This window comes from Lissotriton vulgaris, chromosome 1_1 (assembly GCF_964263255.1).
Source record: "Lissotriton vulgaris chromosome 1_1, aLisVul1.2, whole genome shotgun sequence".
Taxonomy (NCBI): Eukaryota; Metazoa; Chordata; class Amphibia; order Caudata; family Salamandridae; genus Lissotriton; species Lissotriton vulgaris.
In genome coordinates, this window is record NC_141685.1 from 1,882,434,302 (window position 1) to 1,882,453,246 (window position 18,945).

The 18,945-nt window shown below is 44.6% G+C and overlaps 1 protein-coding gene across 1 annotated transcript in view; it reads right to left on the reverse strand.

Moving 5' to 3' along the window:
• ANKRD26 (ankyrin repeat domain 26) overlaps nucleotides 1–18,945 on the reverse strand; it is a 969,942-nt gene that overhangs the window by 342,685 nt on the left and 608,312 nt on the right. The window contains exons 29-30 of the mRNA XM_086919420.1: nucleotides 8,927–9,079; nucleotides 902–1,077 (exon numbers count right to left, since the gene is read on the reverse strand). Coding sequence (XP_086775546.1) covers nucleotides 902–1,077; nucleotides 8,927–9,079 — 329 coding nt within the window. The remainder of the gene's footprint in view (nucleotides 1–901; nucleotides 1,078–8,926; nucleotides 9,080–18,945) is intronic.

Genomic DNA, 18,945 nt, shown 5'->3' on the forward strand with positions numbered 1-18,945 from the left:
GAACTTTTTTTCAAATCCTGTAGGTATTAGAATTAGAAACGCACATATTTTTTATTTTTATTTTAAAGTGTTATAGAGCGCGAACCAGACCCGTGAGGGTATCAGAGCGCTTTACAGGATTGACGGGTGGTTTACTAAAGGCTTCGGAGGGGAGGATAGCATTGGGATAAAAACAGGTAGATACATTATACAAGGAAAACAAGCAGTCTCAAGTCCCAGATACATTTGGGAAAAAAACAGGTAGATACATTCTACAAGACAATTGTACTTCACATAGGAACACACATTATTAAAATCACCCCAAGTTACTAAGGTTATATTTTCGGTATTACAATATGTCTACATCAGACAATGTTACACGCCCGACCATCCTGTGCAGGAGTAGTGAACACACCAGTGAAAAAGCAACATTACTTGCAATAGAGTCGTGGAAAGCTTTATCAAGATGAAAATCTCAACATGAGTAAAGAAATAACCATAGGAGCAAGAGACCCTAGCAATAGTTTACAATGACGCTATACTTCTAAACAAACATACACAACTGTCAGGAAATGGATGCAGATATTATTTTAAGTTCCTACACAAGACATTATTGAGATGGTGTCAAGTACGTGAAACAAATGTTGTCTGCACATTGTAGCACTGTAGTATTTTTCTAAAGAATTCTTTAAATCTCTATCTGTTAAGGGTTACATAATTCTAAAAGTGGTAACCCGGGAAGACAGTAGGACAGTATGAGAAGAATTTAGAGTTTGATCAGTGCAGGATATCCACCAAATTGAATATATTGTCAATCGACTTTAACTAGGACAGAAGTGACATCTGCATCCTGCATTCACCAAACTCTTAATCAAACCCTTAATTTGTAATGGTAGGAAAATGTTTTAAAAAAACAACTTACATTTGTACATGCTCTTCTAGTTGCTTTACGGTTTTCTCTGTTCCAGAGGTTACATTTGAGATCTCATGAAATTTCTGAGATACAGCAATTACTTCTCGTTCCTTGTCATCCAACATATTTTTTAAGTCATGTATACAGCGTTCGGACTGGATGTGTATTTCCTCAGTTTCTTGCATCTGTAAGATTGAAATCAAATTTAAAAAAGTCAAACAATATAATACCAGTCACTTGTTTTCATACTACTGCTTGTGTCAGGAAATTAATCTATTTGTTATGTTCACCCTTTTGGACTAATGCTGTTGGTTTTTCCACTCTGAAAGTGCAGTGAGACATGCTTACCAGATCTCAGGGGATGTACCCTAACCTTAAACTCTATATGTTGTATTGGCTTATAACCAATAAGTATTAAGCTAACATACTATAAGTCCCTAGTAAATGGTATCCAAGGACTGTAAAGCAGACGCTCACACCAGGGACTGCAAGACTGATTTGTGCCACCCTGAGTGTGGCAGATATATAACCTGCTTCCTTATTTGATCTGAAGACTGGAAGGCCAGTGTTCAACTGCTAATTCAACTTTGCACATAAAGTCATAGCAAATTCAGGTCTTCTTTATTTAACATAAATAGGTCACCCCTAAAGCAGGCACAGTGAGACTTGAAGCAGGGTTTCGTATATTCTTAAGTGGAATGTGTGTTTTCACATGTTCCATCAGTAAAAACCCACAACTCTGTTTTTTACTGTGGAATAGGCTAGAAGCCTCAATGGTGACTGCAGAGTGGCCGGTTGCCACAACAGCCCTGTAAACCTCTGACTGGGACCACCAAAGTTGATACTGTAAGGTTTCAAACAACTCGGTACATTAACCCAGACTTATTGCCCAAATCGAAATTAATGTAACTTGTTTCAATATCTTTTATGAAGTTGTCACTATGTGGTCATAAATCCCCTGTGCCCCTCCGCAGCTGCACATGGGTTTTTCCATGAGACAGTTTTTGCCCTCCGGAGGAGACCTGCAAATGACTCCCAGGAAAGAAAACTATAGCATCCTGTGCAGGAGGCAGGTGTTGGCCCAAAAGGTGAGCTTCAAAGATGAAGCGGCCTTTGAAGAGCAAATCGGGAACACTACGGAGAGGGGCTGCCTTATTGTTTAAGTAGCCAGGCTGGCACTCGGAAAGGAAAGGGGAAACCATTTGCCAAACCGGTTTCCAGGGACGCGTAGCTCCTTTGGTAGATGGGCTAGGGAGCTCATTACGCCAAGAGAGGGGTACTGACGTTTTGGAAGTGGGCAGAACGGTGCATCCTGGTATAGCTAAATGCCAAACTTTGCAGGAAGTGGTCATCAGGTAGACCCTTGGGTACTGACTGTGTCCACCCTAAAGGCATTTTATGGACATTACCAGGGCACCCAGAACTCATATCTCGATGGACTGGAGAAGAGGACCAAAGAAGGACTGCTGTGCTGCACTAAGGAACCGGCAAAGAGGCTGCACAGTCATGGACTGCACCTGTTGAACCTTGAGGCTAGCAAAGGAGAAGGGACTGTGCCTGATGCATCCTGCTCATGAAGAAATCATCTCCATTGTCCAGCCAAAGCAAGAGACTCCAAGGTTCAGTTCGCTGACCCCTTGGTCACAGCACAACAGCTTAAGGAGCCTGCTGGGGCGAGTTGGTAGTCCAGATCTTGAAGCCACCGTTTCTTGTCACCGTACAGCACCAAAGAACAGGGCCCGATGCTCAAAGCTGCAACCAAGTCTGCTGGATCCAGGGGAGTCATTGGAGGGCAGCTTGGTCTCCCAGAATGCGAGTTACCACCTGAGGAAGGGTTCTGCAGTAACCACGAAACCGGGCGACTGGTAGCCCAGTGAGTACTGGACTTTCACAGTGACCGAGAGGTATTCGAGTATTATCAACCGCTGTGGCACGGACCACCTCACCAAATTTGTGGACCTACGAGTAGTCGCAGGAAGAACCTTTTGACTGCATCACATTCACAGCATCCTTGAGGATCTTTCAGCATCCTGTATCGCCTGCAACAGGACAACTTCCATAGGAACATATAGCAAAGCGATAAAAGTGCATGGAACTTCCTGAAGACTGCTTCTTCCTCCAAGGTAACTGTTTCTGTGGACCTGGCTGGTCCCCCTTACGGACGCCCTGCCCGAGTTGGTCACCAACTAAAATAACTCATAGGAACCGAGATGATACTTACCCAAGTTTTTCTTGGTAAAATTAATTGAATTTTCCAATGCTTTTTCATGGTTAACTGAAAAAGTGTCTCCGGAGCCCTCTGATGGATTTTTTTCAGTTTGATATCTAGAAATACGTAAAAATACAATCTATTTTTATAAATTGGTGTTGGATTTCTTGAGTGTCTTATGTATTTCTTCAATTGTTTTGGTAATGATTAAATGGTATACACTTGTTCCTTTGTGCAAGCCTTGCTTCTATGTGCCACAGCTATCTAGGACTGAGCTTAAGTTTTAACAAACGAAACCTACTGGTCTTAAAGGCATTGATAAGTGTATTACACAGAGAGGTCAAACACCCTCACCATGTAATACACCCCATTTCCTACATCTTTTTTATTGTACTCCTGTAATTCAGGCTCCCCCCCCCCCCCAAGTGTTCTTAAAGCTATAGTTTACATGTTAAAATCAATGGACGTCCCTGGGAACAGCCCATGTTGCTCCTTGGACCACGGGGTCCCGCAGGAATCATAAATAGGATCCAGGTCTGCACCACCACTACAAGCCGAGTTAATGGATCACTGGCCAAGGGGATGATCTCAACTGCCCATGATGTCTAAACCATAGGGCTCCTTTTGCATGCTATGGCTGGACCGCAATGTATCTGGTGTCATAAGACTCCGCCATCCACTGAGGAGCCAAAGGCCACACTCCTCCTTATGCGATCATGGGAAGCCACTGACCAAATGCCTCAAAGAACATTTGCTACCATGAGGACTTGCATAGGGGATTGTCTTACTTTTCCTCCCACCAGCTGACATTCTTGGAATGCAACTCAATCAAATGTGGAGACTGATACCTGCTACCGGAGTTCGCCTCTTGGACCTGGAATGTTAACCTAATCGCATACTGAGATACCTCAAGTTTTTCAGGGGGTGTGGGGGGCTAGTTGTAATTATATCTTTTGCATTCCCTTGAGACTCAGTCACGACTGTGAACCGGCCCCCGCGGTAATGGCATGCAGTAATGATCCAGGGTAATGCACCCTCTTTGGTCTTTATATGCAGGAAAACTGTCTTCTTATTTCTACTAGGTATGGAACTGTCCTAATGGCTATTCTTCAGCCGCACAAAGATATCTTTCCTTATTTGGAGTTACGACCGGAATGGGCGTGGACGCTGTCCTCAGACCTGATGTTCGCCCTAATCCCGGAGGGGCTTCATACCCCATACAGGGACCTGGCAGCGATTTTTATTTTGCATTTATTGGTAATGTTTCTTTTAATTTTTGCCAGGGTTTGAGGGAATGGGATGGAAGGGACATGGTGGTGGCTTTTTAGTATTTCGTTCTGATGGGCTTTCTGACATCACTGTATTTACAGATGGCACTAGATTGTGGTATATTCACTTCCGGGTACTCAAGGGAATAAGGGGGCTTTCAATTAGATAATGTTTTTCCCTTTAACACAATGATGATCACCATTGGAAGCTGGAATGTTAAAGGTCTTAATTCCCCTCAACAGCGCCAAAAGGTATGGAAGTATATTATTGATCATCACCTTTAGATAGTGGCCTTGCAAGAGACTAAGGACCAGAGCCAGAGCTAAGGACACACGCCTCCGACACAAGCACCACCCACTGATATACAGATCCTCAGCACCTACGAAACATAGAGGGTGGCGATTCTATTTCATTCCTTCATAAAATTCCAACCGCTAGATGTCCAGCAAGACAAAGATGGTTGCTGGATTATGGTCAAGGGTCGTCTGATGGGAAAAATTTGCACTTTCATAACGGTATACGCCCCTAACACCGGGCAGACTATTTTCTTCAAAACGCTAATGAGGAAACTACTAGATATTGTGAAGGGGATGTTAATACTCATTGTCGATTTCAATTTGACCTGGCAGAAAGACCTAGATAGCACACTCCCACATTGCTCAGAAACGGGCTCCTTCTCCACTGACACTCAACAGCACCTCCACCACATGGGCCTTTTGGACGCCTGGAGTGCTCTCTATCCCCATTCTCGAGACTACACCTTTCATTCTCATGTCCATCATATATATTGCTGACTTGATTATATTTACATAAGCCAATCTTTAATGGGCGTCCAACAAGAGGCTAAAATATTCCCATTTTCAGTGCCAGATCACAGCCTACTTTCAATATGTTTGTCCTGGAGCTGTAATGCCTCGACTACTCGCAGGTGGAACTTCCCGACCTCGCTTACGCGGGACAAGAAATCCTGCACTAAGCTAAGACAAACCATTATTGAATTTTTTGACATTAATAAACCTGAGGATACCTCGGAATAAACCACCTGGGACACGTTTAAAGCAGTCTTCCGAGGGAAATACATTGCCCTTAACTCGGCACTAAAAGCCCAACGCACCAGGGAGAGGGAACTGCTGGAGAAGGAAGGGGCTTCTATTGAACATGCCCACAAATTGAATCCCGCAAGGCAGACTCTTCGCACTCTGACGGCGCTCCGGGGTAAACTTCAAGCTATTTAGAACAATAGGGCAGAATTCACTCTCCTCAAACTGCAACACTTATCTTACTCCCAGGGCAACAAGATTGTCAAACACCTTACTAGGCAGCTTAAAGACAAACAAGAGAGTACATTGGAGATGCACAGGGCTCCGATGGAGAGCTCACACATAGAGAGGAGGAAGAGGTCGAGATCTTTGGCTCAATTTATAAAACCCTTTATACTAGAGATCGATTAGATTCAGATGCCCAATGGGATTATCTACACTTCCCTCAGGTTTCCCCTGAATGGAATGATTTACTCCCTACCCCCATCACCTCCGAAGACGTCAACGCTGCTATTAAAGCACTTAAGCCCCACAAAGCTCCGGGACCGGACGGCTATACCACCCTGTTCTATAAAACGTTTGCCCCTGACATCAGCCCACATCTCACGCGGCTCTTTAACAAGATGGCTGAAGAGGGCGAGATCACCGGCTCCATGTCTGAGGCCATGATCTCTGTTGCACCCAAACCAGGGAAGGATCCCCATGTATGCGCCTCATATCAGCCTATTACTCTGCTTAATTTTGACGCGAAACTCTACTCCTCCATAATAGCCAAGCGACTGAACGATCTCATGCCTGATCTTATACACCCAGACCAATCTGACTTTATTAAGGGTCGACAAACACATGATAATACCCGCCGAATTGTACATCTAATAGAGAAGGCATTAGACGTCAAATCCCTGCTGTCCTGGTAGGGCTTGACGCTGAGAAATCCTGCAACAGCGTGGATTGGGCTTTCTTATTTAATACGCTCACGGCCTTCGGATTTGCACCTACATTTCTTACTATGATTCGAGCTAATTATTTTCAACCCCGATCTAAAGTTGCGTTCAATGGAGAGCACTCACCCTCTTTCTTCCACTCTAGAGGCACCACACAGGGGTGTCCCCTTTAACCCCTACTTTTCGCCCTTAGCTTTGAGCCTTTGGCGATGGCGATTAGAGTCAATCCTGATATCCAAAGGATACCATTCAGTGGGGACTCACATAAAATTTCTCTGTTTGCGGACAATGTCCTCTTGTCACTCTCTGACCCTGCCGCATCTCCCCCACCTTTACAACCGGAACTTCAGCGGCTTTAAAATAAATCTTGGCAAATCATATATCCTTAACCTTACACTTCCGCACGCAGAATTACGCAGGCTCTAGTCTCTCACTTCCCTCCAATGGACCACTTCCTCTATACAGTAACTGGGAGCCCAGTTAACACCTAGGGTAGAGGGGCTCTACGCTGCTAACTTCCCCCCATTCTTACTTGTATCCAATCTGAACTCACAAAGTGGAAACCTCTTTTTCGGTCTTTGCTGGGCCGGATACACACTGTTAAAATGACACTCGGCAAGTTAAAACCACAATTTTGCACTTCATTTGGCAAGGGGGACGTGCCTGCTTCTCTTTCTCCATACTGCGTTGCTCTCGAGGGGATGGTGGAGTGGGACTCCCAGAAATAGCACTATATTATAAAGCTGCACAATTGAGAGTACTGATTGAGTGGTCAAAACGGGAATCTGATAAACATTGATTACATATGGATCGTAGTGTGACAGGGAGGACTATCTGGGATTTGGTATGGTGCCCCAAAAAGGATAGACCCAAGAATGCATACAATAGCACCCCCACATGCACCACCTTGAAAGTATGGGATTCAGTCGCGGGAGATGACAGATGGACCTCTTTTCCCTCACCATTTACACCCATCCATTTTAACCCCACATTCCCGCCAGGCTGATATGAGGGGCCTTTTGACGCTTGGAGGGAGGGATGGTGCCTTGCTCTGACACACTTTTTTCATAATTTTGATCCCCTCACCTTTGACAATTGCAAGCAGGAATATGGCCTAGATAATGCAGAACGATACCACTACATCAGTTAATGTACTGGACCCTTACACCTCAGGCACGAGAGGCGGCTACCCATCCTCCTACAAGATTTAAGTCCTTTCTCGCCAAGACTGCTCTATGAAAAGGGGTGATTTCATTTATATATAACTTCCTACTCACTACCACACTCTCTCCACGACCACGATATATGTATATGTGGAAGGGAACAACTACAGCGTGCTATTTCCGAAGACGAATGGGCACACCTATGGACCGGCATTACGCCATTCAATCATTCCATAGAGCTCCGGGAGGCTCATCTTAAGACCATGATGGATTGGTATCTCCATCCGTCCAGGCTTAAGTAGATCTTTCCCAACACTTCCAATAGATGCTGGAGGGGTTGCGGGCTTCAGGGGGACTTTCAGCACATCTGGTGCGACTGCCAGACTATACGCCCTTTTGGGAAGATATACTCACACACATCAAAGACTTGTTGGGATACCCCATTACAAACACCATGGCAGGAGTCCTTTTGGGACTTCGCTACCCAATCCTGGAGCACCAGACCAGAGCAGATAAGGCAATCATGTGGCTCTGTCTGGGTGCGGCGAAGGTCACCCTGGCAGCCGCCTGGAAGAGGAGGGAAGCTCCAGCAATCTCACTTCGGCATTCTCGATTATGGAAATGACTCAGCCTGAAACGAATGTCAGATATTTTTAGAGATAATTTCAAGAATTTTGAATTTAAATGGGGCCCATTAGTTACCTTCCTCTCTCGAGGATTACCATCGGCTGTCTGTCCTTCTTCCGTCAGACTCCTTCACCTCTTTCAATTCTGAGTTCCCTTCTATTAACACAAGTTGACTAAGCTGGTTTAATATTGCTGCCACCATTATAGGGGGGGGGGGTTCTTTGTTACTCCTTGGTTGGGAGTTGTTTGTTATATGTTTTTAGTGCGCTTCCTATGGAACCTTCCGGTTGGAAGGTTTTGAGAAATTACTGTCACAAAAGGATGATGGGACATCCACTGAACTCGTTTCATTTCACACAAGGAATGTAAAGGTCTGCCCCAAGGCCCACTACTTTCAGAAACTGTACCCTTCATTGAAGCAGTTCCATGAGAATGGGGCCGGGTCACTATTTAGCACTGTGCAACTATGTACAATTTTCGTCCTGTCGAAACTTGCAACATTCCCTGTGGGCTGTGAAATGATGGTAATAACCTATGATGTACTTTGAAATACTTTCGATAAAATATGTTTGAAGAAAAAAAAAGAAGGCTAAAGGACTACAAGTTAATTTGTTTAGAAAGCAATGCAATAAAACATACAAAAATGACTTAATGCCAAGGAAGGGTCTAAGAAGTCAAGAATGATGCAATGGTATTTTTTTAAATGGCAAATGTGTTTAAAATTGTTAACATTGCATAAACACAACAGCAGTTTTGGTCTTTCATAATAGGAAGGCAATTACCTTGCATTTGAGCTTTTCAATTTCGTTCTGTAAACGTAGTTTTTCCTCTTCCAGGCTGTTTCTATTTTGTGTTGTAACCTCGAGTGAGGCTTCAGACATGGATAATTTTTTCAGCGCATCCACAAGTTCCTGCTGCACTTTTCTCAATTCAGCCTAGTAAGTATTATGTTGCACAGTCATTATCTGGATTTATCTTCGAGACTTTTTCACATACAGATGAACAATGTAGGTCTTGAAATAATCTTTTGTGTCCGGTAGACTGTAAACATATACATATACAATGCTAAAGCATTACAACATGGATGACGTATAGGATAAAGTACCCCCTGTTAGTATCCTACGTTAGGAGGATATTGCAAGTCACTGAGGAATTCAATAACCAGATATAGGAACAGAGCCAAAGGCTTTGTTCCTTTATACGGTTATGGAACTCAGAGGTGACTTGCAATGTCATCATCATGTACGACAGGGGCACATAATTCCTTATTATACATGGTCACACCATCATCCTTCCCACAAACCACTTAAATCCTTGGTGCATACATCTTTAAAATGAAATAGAGGGCATGTTTGCAAACGAAGAATAAAAAAAGGCTCTCTAGTGCAAAAATAAACATTAAAAAAGCTGGTAGATATTTGTTGCAAAAAAGATATTAGAATCAGTTTAACACAAGTTAGTTTTTTCAAAGAGATGCAGCAGACAGATTCAAACTTTTCTATAATTACACAATGTAAGTAAAAACTAAACACACTGCCATAATTATCTTTCTTCTGGTCAATGTACAGATAGAAAAACAGAGCATAAAGAAAGGCAATGTTTTTCGTTCTCTAAACAGATGAGCTAATTTTGCTCGGTGACCTGTTCTGGCCTAACTTTCCACTGGCTGCTGGCAACATACATTGGGATGTCAGAAGTCAACTGTAATAAGTTAATACAGTTGAGTTCCAAATACATTTCTTTAAAATCTGCGACTGGGTGTCCAAAATGTCGCTGAATATAAAGAAATTAGAGACACGTTTTTATACAGGGATTGTAGAATCCCATGTATTATGTGATTATAAATACCAACATATATCCATTTACAGCATATGTGGGGGCAGATAGCCTGAAAAACATATAGACAGTCATGTGCAGTTTTTAGGGAAGTGGCTACTTAGTACAGAAAAGCCTTTATCAATTCTTGCTCCTTGTTTTTTAAATATAGGCGCATATGTCAACAAGCTCTGGAAAAGTCAAGAGTTCTAGCTTCGTTTAGGTGCATGCAATTGTTGTAAGCAATGAAATTACAGATTCCACAGTTACTCATCAATGGGCTTAGTGTCTGTTGCCTGTGGTCCCACAGAGTGCATGACTACATTGATAGGCCTTGTTCTTATCACTTCCATGTGTAAAACTAGGCACAAAAAGGCAAAATTATGTTGCTCATGGGGACTGCCACTACAAATTACTAAATGGTTGTCCAGTGGGGAGGTCCAAATATGAATCGCACTTCCAACAGACCAATAGCTAAATGTGAAAGACCCACAGAATGAAACTATGCAATTGAGCAAGTGCATCCAGTCAGCACCAGCCGACAACCTCTGTGTTTATTTAAATTCGAGCACCATTAAACCACTGGCCACAAATGTACGGGTAAGGGGGCCTCTGCTACTGTAAGGAATAATGTCATAAAACCAACTAGAAAATCAGAATCATAACAGGTCTTTTCATGAATGTTGCAAGCAAACCGTTGGTTCAAAATACCTGACCTAATACACATAAGATCATAAGCCCATTATTTCAAAAATCCCCACATAGAACAAGTACTGCTAATGTCAACAGGTCTGGCTCATAACTAAAAGTCCTTGTTATAGTATTGATGAGATTAGGCAATGAACGAGTCAAAATACATGCCCTCTCTCACTCATACTTGCACTCACACATCCACCCACTGAGTCATTCTTGCATTCACTCTATTACCCATCACCAAGAAAGCAGACAAAGTCAGAAATGTATGGAAGATAAATTAAAAGTATAAACTTAGAACAAAAAATATTCTGCTGCCTAAACTTGGCAAGCATATGATGCAATAAAAAGAAATTATTAACCATAAGATCAAGTGGTGTCTCACAATGGTATTATACAGTTTATTGTGGTTTTAAATTTCCAAAATAGCTGGCACATTTAGAAGTTATGGAGCTTAAAAAAACAATGATAGACTATCAACAATACCATTCCAAGATGGCCACGCTGTAACTATCGTAGTGGGTGGACATCTTTGAATGCTGGCACACTGTACTGATCCAAGATGGTCAATGTAATGCTTCTAAACTTAGTGGATATCGCATAAGAATCACAACACATTGACAATAGCACCCCAGCTTGGCTGACCAGTTTAGTAACTGACAGGATACTGCAGATGAAATGATCAGTTAGAAAGTGACCTGGAAATGCTCTCTGGAGAGCTGCAGTACTCTAAAAAACATGTACAATTAAAAAGTAAGGAAGGAAATCAAAACCAGCAAAAGGGAAAGATGGTAACTAAAGGACTGCCCCCAAACCCAGACAATGATGTGCACTCAATTCTAGGTAGATATGCACGTGTTCAGCAATAATTACATAACTGACCAGCTAATCCATTAGCTCATACAATAGCCGATTATGGAGAACAGTGGAACGACACTCGGGTAAAAAAAAGCCAGACCCAAAGACCATCTATGTACCTCTATGCATGTAGAGTTTTTTTTAATCTACTTTGTTTATTATAAGGGCTTGGCAGATAACTACAAATGCCAAGCCCTAGTAAGTGCATCTAGCATGGAATATCACAAAGCAAGTCTAGCCTTATTGGCCAGTGTGTTTCAAAGAAAGTAACCAGCACCAAAATCCTTGATTTCTACAGTAATCTGTACATTAATTAACATTAATCCATCTGCTAAAGGACAAAATGCATAAATAAGTCAATTTAGTTGAGGAGCACCTTTTCACAAGAATCACATCTATGACTTCAGTAAGTAAATAAACACTGCTCAGTTGTCAGTGCTCAATCTCCATGTTTGGAGGTGTAGATTGTGGCGATCTGGGTGCAGGACTCTGCACTGTTGCGGAGCAGAAGGTCATCCTGCAAGGACAGACTGATAAGAGGGGAGATGCTGAGGCTCAGCAGATCGGGTAAACATACTTTCTAGGCCCAATTCAGAGCTATTAAATATAAATTTGGTTTGGTCCATCCTACCCTACTCATAACTCGAGGTAGTACAGGCAGCAGTGGAAATGCATAGAAAAGTCCTGTGCACCACTGCAAGAAGAATGTGTCCCTTAAGAAACCACCTAGTGTGAACTCCAGATACCAGTTATCCAAACACTGCATCGTTCTCAGAATTGACAAAAAGATCCAGTCAGAGTACGCCCCACTAGTGAAGGGCTCATCTGCCCTTGTATTTAGTAGCACAGAGTAGATCACCTGAAGGTCCAGCCACTTCTTAAGGCATAGTGACTCCTGGCACAAGATCTGAGACCTCTGTAGTGTAGTTCCTATATTCCCAATAGGCTCTGCGCATTGGAATAATATATCCTATAGATTAGACGTAGGACTGAGGTCAACTAGGTCTCTATCGGATATACTAAACTTAATAGTTAGTGCCAGCTAGCTCAGAGGTCACTAGAAACTTTCTCGAATTCACAAGAAGGTATTAGTTTCTGACAACCGCATAAATATTAGAACTTTGTTTCCCAAGAATAAGAAATATATCTCTAGAGTTGTGGAAACAATATATGAGTATTTCACTCAGTCAATCATTCATGCTTCATTTCAACAGAGGTGCAGAGAAATAGAGAGACGGGCATTTTCAATAAAACGGTTTATTTTATTTATTTTTATTTTGGAGCTTGTATAGCTCACAGCTACCCAGAGCTTGGACGGCAAAGAGGTGAGTAGACTCAGTGAAAAATACTATCTGGAGAAGAGCCATGTTTTGAGGTCTCGGCGGAAGATGGGTTCTGAGTTAGTCAGTCGTAGACCCAAAGATAGGCTATTCCAGACTTTTAGCAGCCGCTACCGCAAAGGCTCTACCGCCCATTCTGGAGCGGCGAAAGCGGGGGGAGATGAGGAATCGAAGGTGGTTGGATCGGAGAGCATGATTACATTGGGCCTGTCTGAGTCGAGCTTTCAGATAGGCGGACCCGTATTCTGAAGTGCTCTGAAGACTAAGATCATAGATTTGAATTGGATACGTTTTGACGCAGGAAGCCAGTGAAGCTTCTTCAGGAAAGGGGAAATCGAGTGGCGGTAAGGGATATTTGTAAATCAGCCTAGCTGCCGTATTCTGGACTATTTGTAAGCATCTAATCAGGTAGGCAGGGGCCTCTGCATACAAGCTATTAGCGCAGTCTAAATGGGAAGTAATAAGTGCATGAATCACGCTCCTACGTGAGTCCTGAGGGAGGAAGTGGAAGATTTTCCTGATCATGCAGAGTTTCCCAAAGCAGGCTGCAGATACTTGGTCAATTTGATTTTTGCAAGAGAGTTCACTGTTGAATCTGACCCCTAAGTTCCTGGCTGAGGTCACAGGTTCGGGAGGAAGGGATAATTCTAGAGGCCACCAGAGGGAGGGAGAAGGAGGGCTTGGTTGGTTAAAAAATAGCTCCTCCGTTTTGTCCGAGTTTAGCTTGAGGGTGTTGAGGCCAATCCAGGACGAGATATTGTGCAGGCAACCTCGAAACTTGGAAAATGTGGCTTTGGAGTGGTCCCTAAAAGAGAACACTAACTGGGTGTCGTCAGAGTATGAGATCACACGGACTCCGCAGGCGTCGACAATTTGAGCTAAGGGGGATAGGTAGACGTTAAAAAGTAGGGGGCTGAGTGCGGAGCCCTGTGGGACACCACAATTCAGTGGTTTTTCACCAGAGACAAAGGGCCGCAAGGAAACTGATTGAGCGCGGTCAGTTAGGTACGATCTAAGCCAGGAATCCCTGGATCCCAAGGCTGAGAAGGCGCTCTATCAGGATGTTATGGGAAACCGTATCGACGCCGCAGACAGGTCGAGGAGCACGAGCATGGCTGCCTCGCCCCCTGTCAATGGATTCGCGGATGATTTCCGACACCTCCAGCAGGGAGGTCTCGGTGCTAAAACTGGGTCTGAAGCCAGACAGAGTCGTGGAGAAGGAGATTGGTTTCAAGATAGGTGGCGAGTTGTTCCTGGACAATTTTTTCAAGAACCTTCGCTGGTTTAGGTAAAAGGGAGATGGGGCGGTAGTTTTTAAAAACTTAAGGGTCGGCATCAGGTTTTTTAAAAATGGGTAAAAGCATGGCCTGTTTCCAGGCAGAGGGGAAGATTCCGGTCCGTAGTGAAGTATTCCAGATGGTGGTCAGTGGAGAAATAATAAGTTGGGCGACTAAGCTGAAAAGGGAAGCTGAGCAGAGGTCAGTGGGTGAACCAGATTTACAGGAAAGCCATTTTTGAAGTGCAGCTTTGTGAGAGATCGGCAAAAAGGAAGTGAGAGAGTGGGCAGTGGGGGGGTTCAATGATGGGTTCAGGGTGGTGCAAGGAAGGGTCAAAGGAAGAGTAGATCTCAACAATTTTATCGTGGAAGAAATTAGAGAGACCGTCGCAGAGTTCCTGAGTAGGGGGGAGTCTTACTGGACAGGGCATCTGGCTTAGCAAAGCCTTTTACCATTTTAAAGAGGGATTTAGAAGAGTTGCTGGCCGAGTTGATCTGCTTAGCATAATAGTCTTTCATTTCTGCGTGGTTTAGCCTGTGAAAGTTCTTAATCGCTGCTCTATATGCTGCTTTAGCCTCTAGACTATAAGTGAGTCACCAGCTACGCTCCAATTTTTTGCAGCCGCTCTTTGCGGTAAGTAGTGCGGGGTGAACCAAGGACCAGAGGGCTTAAGTCTGGTGAAGACAATTGGTTGGATAGGGTCAACTTTGTCAGGAGCAGAGGAAAGCCAGTCATTGAAGCCTGCAACAGCATGATCCGGGTCTCCACTGGCCCATGGCATGAAGTTGTCAAGGACAGGGGCTAGGAAAGAACAGGAGACCTTGCACCATTTTCTGCATCCCTCTCGGGTCAGGTGGGGGGGGGCTGGAAAGGAGGTGAAATGAGATTGAAACTAAAGGGGATCAGGGAGTGGTCTGACCAGGGGAGCGGCAAGGGTTTAGTAGTGAGGAGGTAGGGATAGTTCGAGAATAGTAGGTCAAGAGTGTGGCCAGCCTTATGAGAGGGGCGTTCACTCTTTGCGTGAGATTGAGGCCATTCATAGTTTCTAAAAGTTGGCCAGCTTTAGAACAGCCTGCATCATCGACGTGAAGGTTGAAATCACCGAGCACAGTGAAATGTGCATGTTTTAGTGATAGATCTGCCACAATGTCATAGAAATCTAAGAGCGGTTGTGGCCAGGAATTAGGTGGACGATAAATAAGAATTCCAGCAAGCACCAAATAGGTGGTGGAGGATATGTTTATGTTTATGTTTTTGGGATTTTTATTGCGCACAACTATCCTGGGATGTCTCTGCGCTGATCTGTTCAGTAGAAACCATATGAAATTTGGAAAAAGTGGATGTGGGTAAAGGGAACAAAGGAGGGGGGTCAGTGGATGTGGGTAAAGGGAACAAAGGAGGGGGGTCAGGGCACTTAGAGCGTTTAAGGGAGGAGAAAGATGAGTAAATATTGGTGACCTTGGTGGAGAAAAAAGTCGCTACCACATTACAAAGATCTTGAGATGGCTCAATGGGAGGCCCTGTCGGAGGGTTAGAGAGCGAATCGACTACTTGGAATAGCTTTCGTGCGGAGTTCTGGGCGGACTCATCTGGGCCAGAAAGAAAGAGCTTTAATATTTAATAATAGATTTTTTATATAGCGCTAGCGCATCTTTGTAGGTTTGCTTGTCTGAAAGGCTATAGTGCTTGCGCCAGCGCCTTTCTAAATTCCTACAATACTGTTGTTGTAGTCGGAGATCCTCCGTGAACCATTGGGCAGATGGAGTATCCCGGTTAGAGATGATGGACTTGGCCGGGGCTACTTGATTAATTGCATCCAAAATCCACTCCTGGTACCTGCTGGACAGAAGGCTGGGGTGTGGTGACGCCTCGTAAGGAGATCCAGCCAAGATATTGGATAAGAGAGGGTAGTCCAGGTTTTTCCAGGCTCTGGTACTGATGGGGGTATGAGCTGTGGCCTGAGGAGGGTTGGGGTTATGAGCCAAGATGGTGAAAATGACAGCAAAGTGGTCCGACCATACTACGGGAACAACTGTGGACAATGCAATATTAGGATTATTGGTGAACAAACCATCAAGCGTATGTCCTGCTTGATGAGTAGGGACTGCCACTAACTGCTGTAATCATACCGCTGATAGGTCAGCAATAAGTTGAGTGGTGTCTTTGTCCCCTGCGACTTCCAGGTGAAAATTGAAGTCCCCCCAAGATGGTATAGTCAGACTGACCTAAGGAGAGTTCAGAAAATTCATCAAGGGCCGAAAGGAAACAAGTGTGCGGGCCAGGGAGACGGTAAACAAGGATGCCTTTAAAAACTTGATTGTGATTGAGAGTGATGGAAATGGCACAGGCTTCACAATCCAGTCGATAAATGGGTTCGATTTTAGAGTGAAAAACCGATTTATGGATGATGGCTAAGCCACCTCCTCTCCCCGTGGTTCTGTCCTGTCTTACCACACAGAAGCCTTCCGGGGTGGAAGAACAGAAATCCGGGCCGGAAGCAGCATCTCCCCAGGATTCAGTTACAAACAAGATGTCCAGCTCCTGGTTTGCAATGAATTCCCTAATTTCCAAGCTGTGTTTCGGGAGGGAGCGGGTATTAATAAGCGGCAAACGAAAATAGCGCTTAGATGTGGAGCTGATGGTATAGGCGGAAGGCAAAGGACAAGGGAGAGTGTAATTACAGCCTGGACATGGGGCCGGGGCGGACACAAGGCAGCAAGGAGGGGGCAAGTGTCGACACCGCGTGTTGGTAATGGGTGTATTAAGTTCCCTTAGCTGAGAGGAGGAATAGCGCAAGGGGGTACAGTAGGCATCAGTATGCCCAGGACAAGGGGGACTGGCCCTGGGCCTGGTACAGGCGCGGACAGGCGCAGAGGGGCTTGCCTTAGGCACGCCTTCGTCGCGCCCGCGGCGCTCCCGCTGCGCTCGTCCGCTGCGCGTCAGAGGGGGCATTAGGTTTATATGCCGGTGGTGGCGAGCAGCTAGACTGCTAACCTTGGCGAAGACCGGAAGTGGAGTTACACACTTCCTGGTACGGCGCTCTGTCCCTCCACGCAAGCTGAACAATCAGTGGTGGACCGGGGACACGCCCAACATAACACAAAGTAAGTTTAGGAATCAAAAATACATTACATGCAAAAGTACATTGCTTCCAAAGGACTAATATTGGAGATGTTTCTGGAGGATAATTGGCAACCGTGTCCAAGTATCACAGCAATCCCACCTCCAAGTTTGTTATTGGGTCTTTTAATTCCTGTGAGATGGTAATCTGGTGGAAGAGCAAGCATAAGATCAGGGTTAGAGGAATCCCTGATCCATGTTTCGGTTAGAAACATGATGTCCCAGGCATGAGTTGTTAGGGAGAGCCAAATGTCATCAGAATTAGGGTTAAGAAGTTAAGAAGACAGGCTTTTGCGGATAGTAGAGGCGCTATGGGTTAGATAAGGATATTGGGAAGTGGAGAGGTAGGGCTAAGCGATCGGGGGAAGAAGGAGACCCCATTAAGTGCCAAAGAGCAGTTATCACAGTGGAGGACAGAAGGAGGATCAGCGAGGTTGAAAAGGGAAGGGGCAGGGCAATTGCCCCATTTGTCTTTAATAGACAGTAATTGAGAGGAGGACCAACAGATCCGGGTGTTGTAAGGGCCGCCAGCAGCATGGATGGCGCTGGTCGCGGCACAGGCGCGGACGGGTGCAGACGGGCTTGCCTCTGGCGCGTCCGCTGCGCGTCGGTCTGGGCATGATCAGATATAGGGAGGTAAGCTGGGATGCTAACCTCTGGGGTGGTGCGAGGAGAAAAGTGAGGACACCTGACTTCCGGTTGGTGGCACCTTCCTCCAGTCAATCGGAAGAATCCGTGTTGGACCCGGGAGGGACGCCAAACCCAACCGGCAGGTGAGCCAGAAAAGGAAGAGGGAGTGTGGAAATATATTTAAAATTGGAATGTCATTAAAACACGAAGTGACAGGCAATTGCAACGTGAAAAGAAATAAACAGAGTAAAATTAGTTAAAATAACATGAGAGCCCTTTCCCAGGCGCTCTACAAATGCAGCAATTCAAGATGTTACCAAGCAAAAGTAATCTTATTTGCGGCAGAGAGATGTCCTCCGAGACCAAGAGGGAGCCCTTTCCCAGGTGCTCCCTGAGTAAAGTGACACAGGAGGTAACTCAGTAATCGCTAAGCGCGTCCGCTGCGCGTCGGTCTGAGCATGTCCAGATATAGGGAGGTAAGCTGGGATGCTAACCTCTGGGGTGGTGCGAGGCGGAAATGAGGACACCTGACTTCCGGTTGGTTGCACCTCCCTCCAGTCAATCGGAAGAATCCGTGCTGGATCGGGGAGGGACAGCAAACCCAACTGACAGGTGAGCCAGATAAGGAAGAGGGAGTGTGGAAATATATTTAAAATCGGAATGTCACTAAAACACAAAGTGACAGGCAATTGCTACGTGAAAAGAAATAAACAGAGTACAATTTGTTAAAATAACATGAGAGCCCTTACCTAGGTGCTCTACAAATGCAGCAATTCAAGCAGTTACCAAGCAAAAGTAATCTTATTTGCGGCAGAGAGATGTCCTCCGAGACTAAGAGGAAGCCCTTTCCCAGGCACTCCACAAGTAAAGTGACACGGGAGTTAACTCAGTAATCACTAAGCAAGTCCGCTTCTTCTTTCTCATGCAAGTAAAGTGAACTGCTCTGCTACAATCGTACTGCAGACTGCAAAGTATAATGCATACAGCGAGAACAATATTAACAAATAATACTGTAAGAGCATTGTATGGTTTCTAAACCATATATAAATACATATATAAATAGCAATG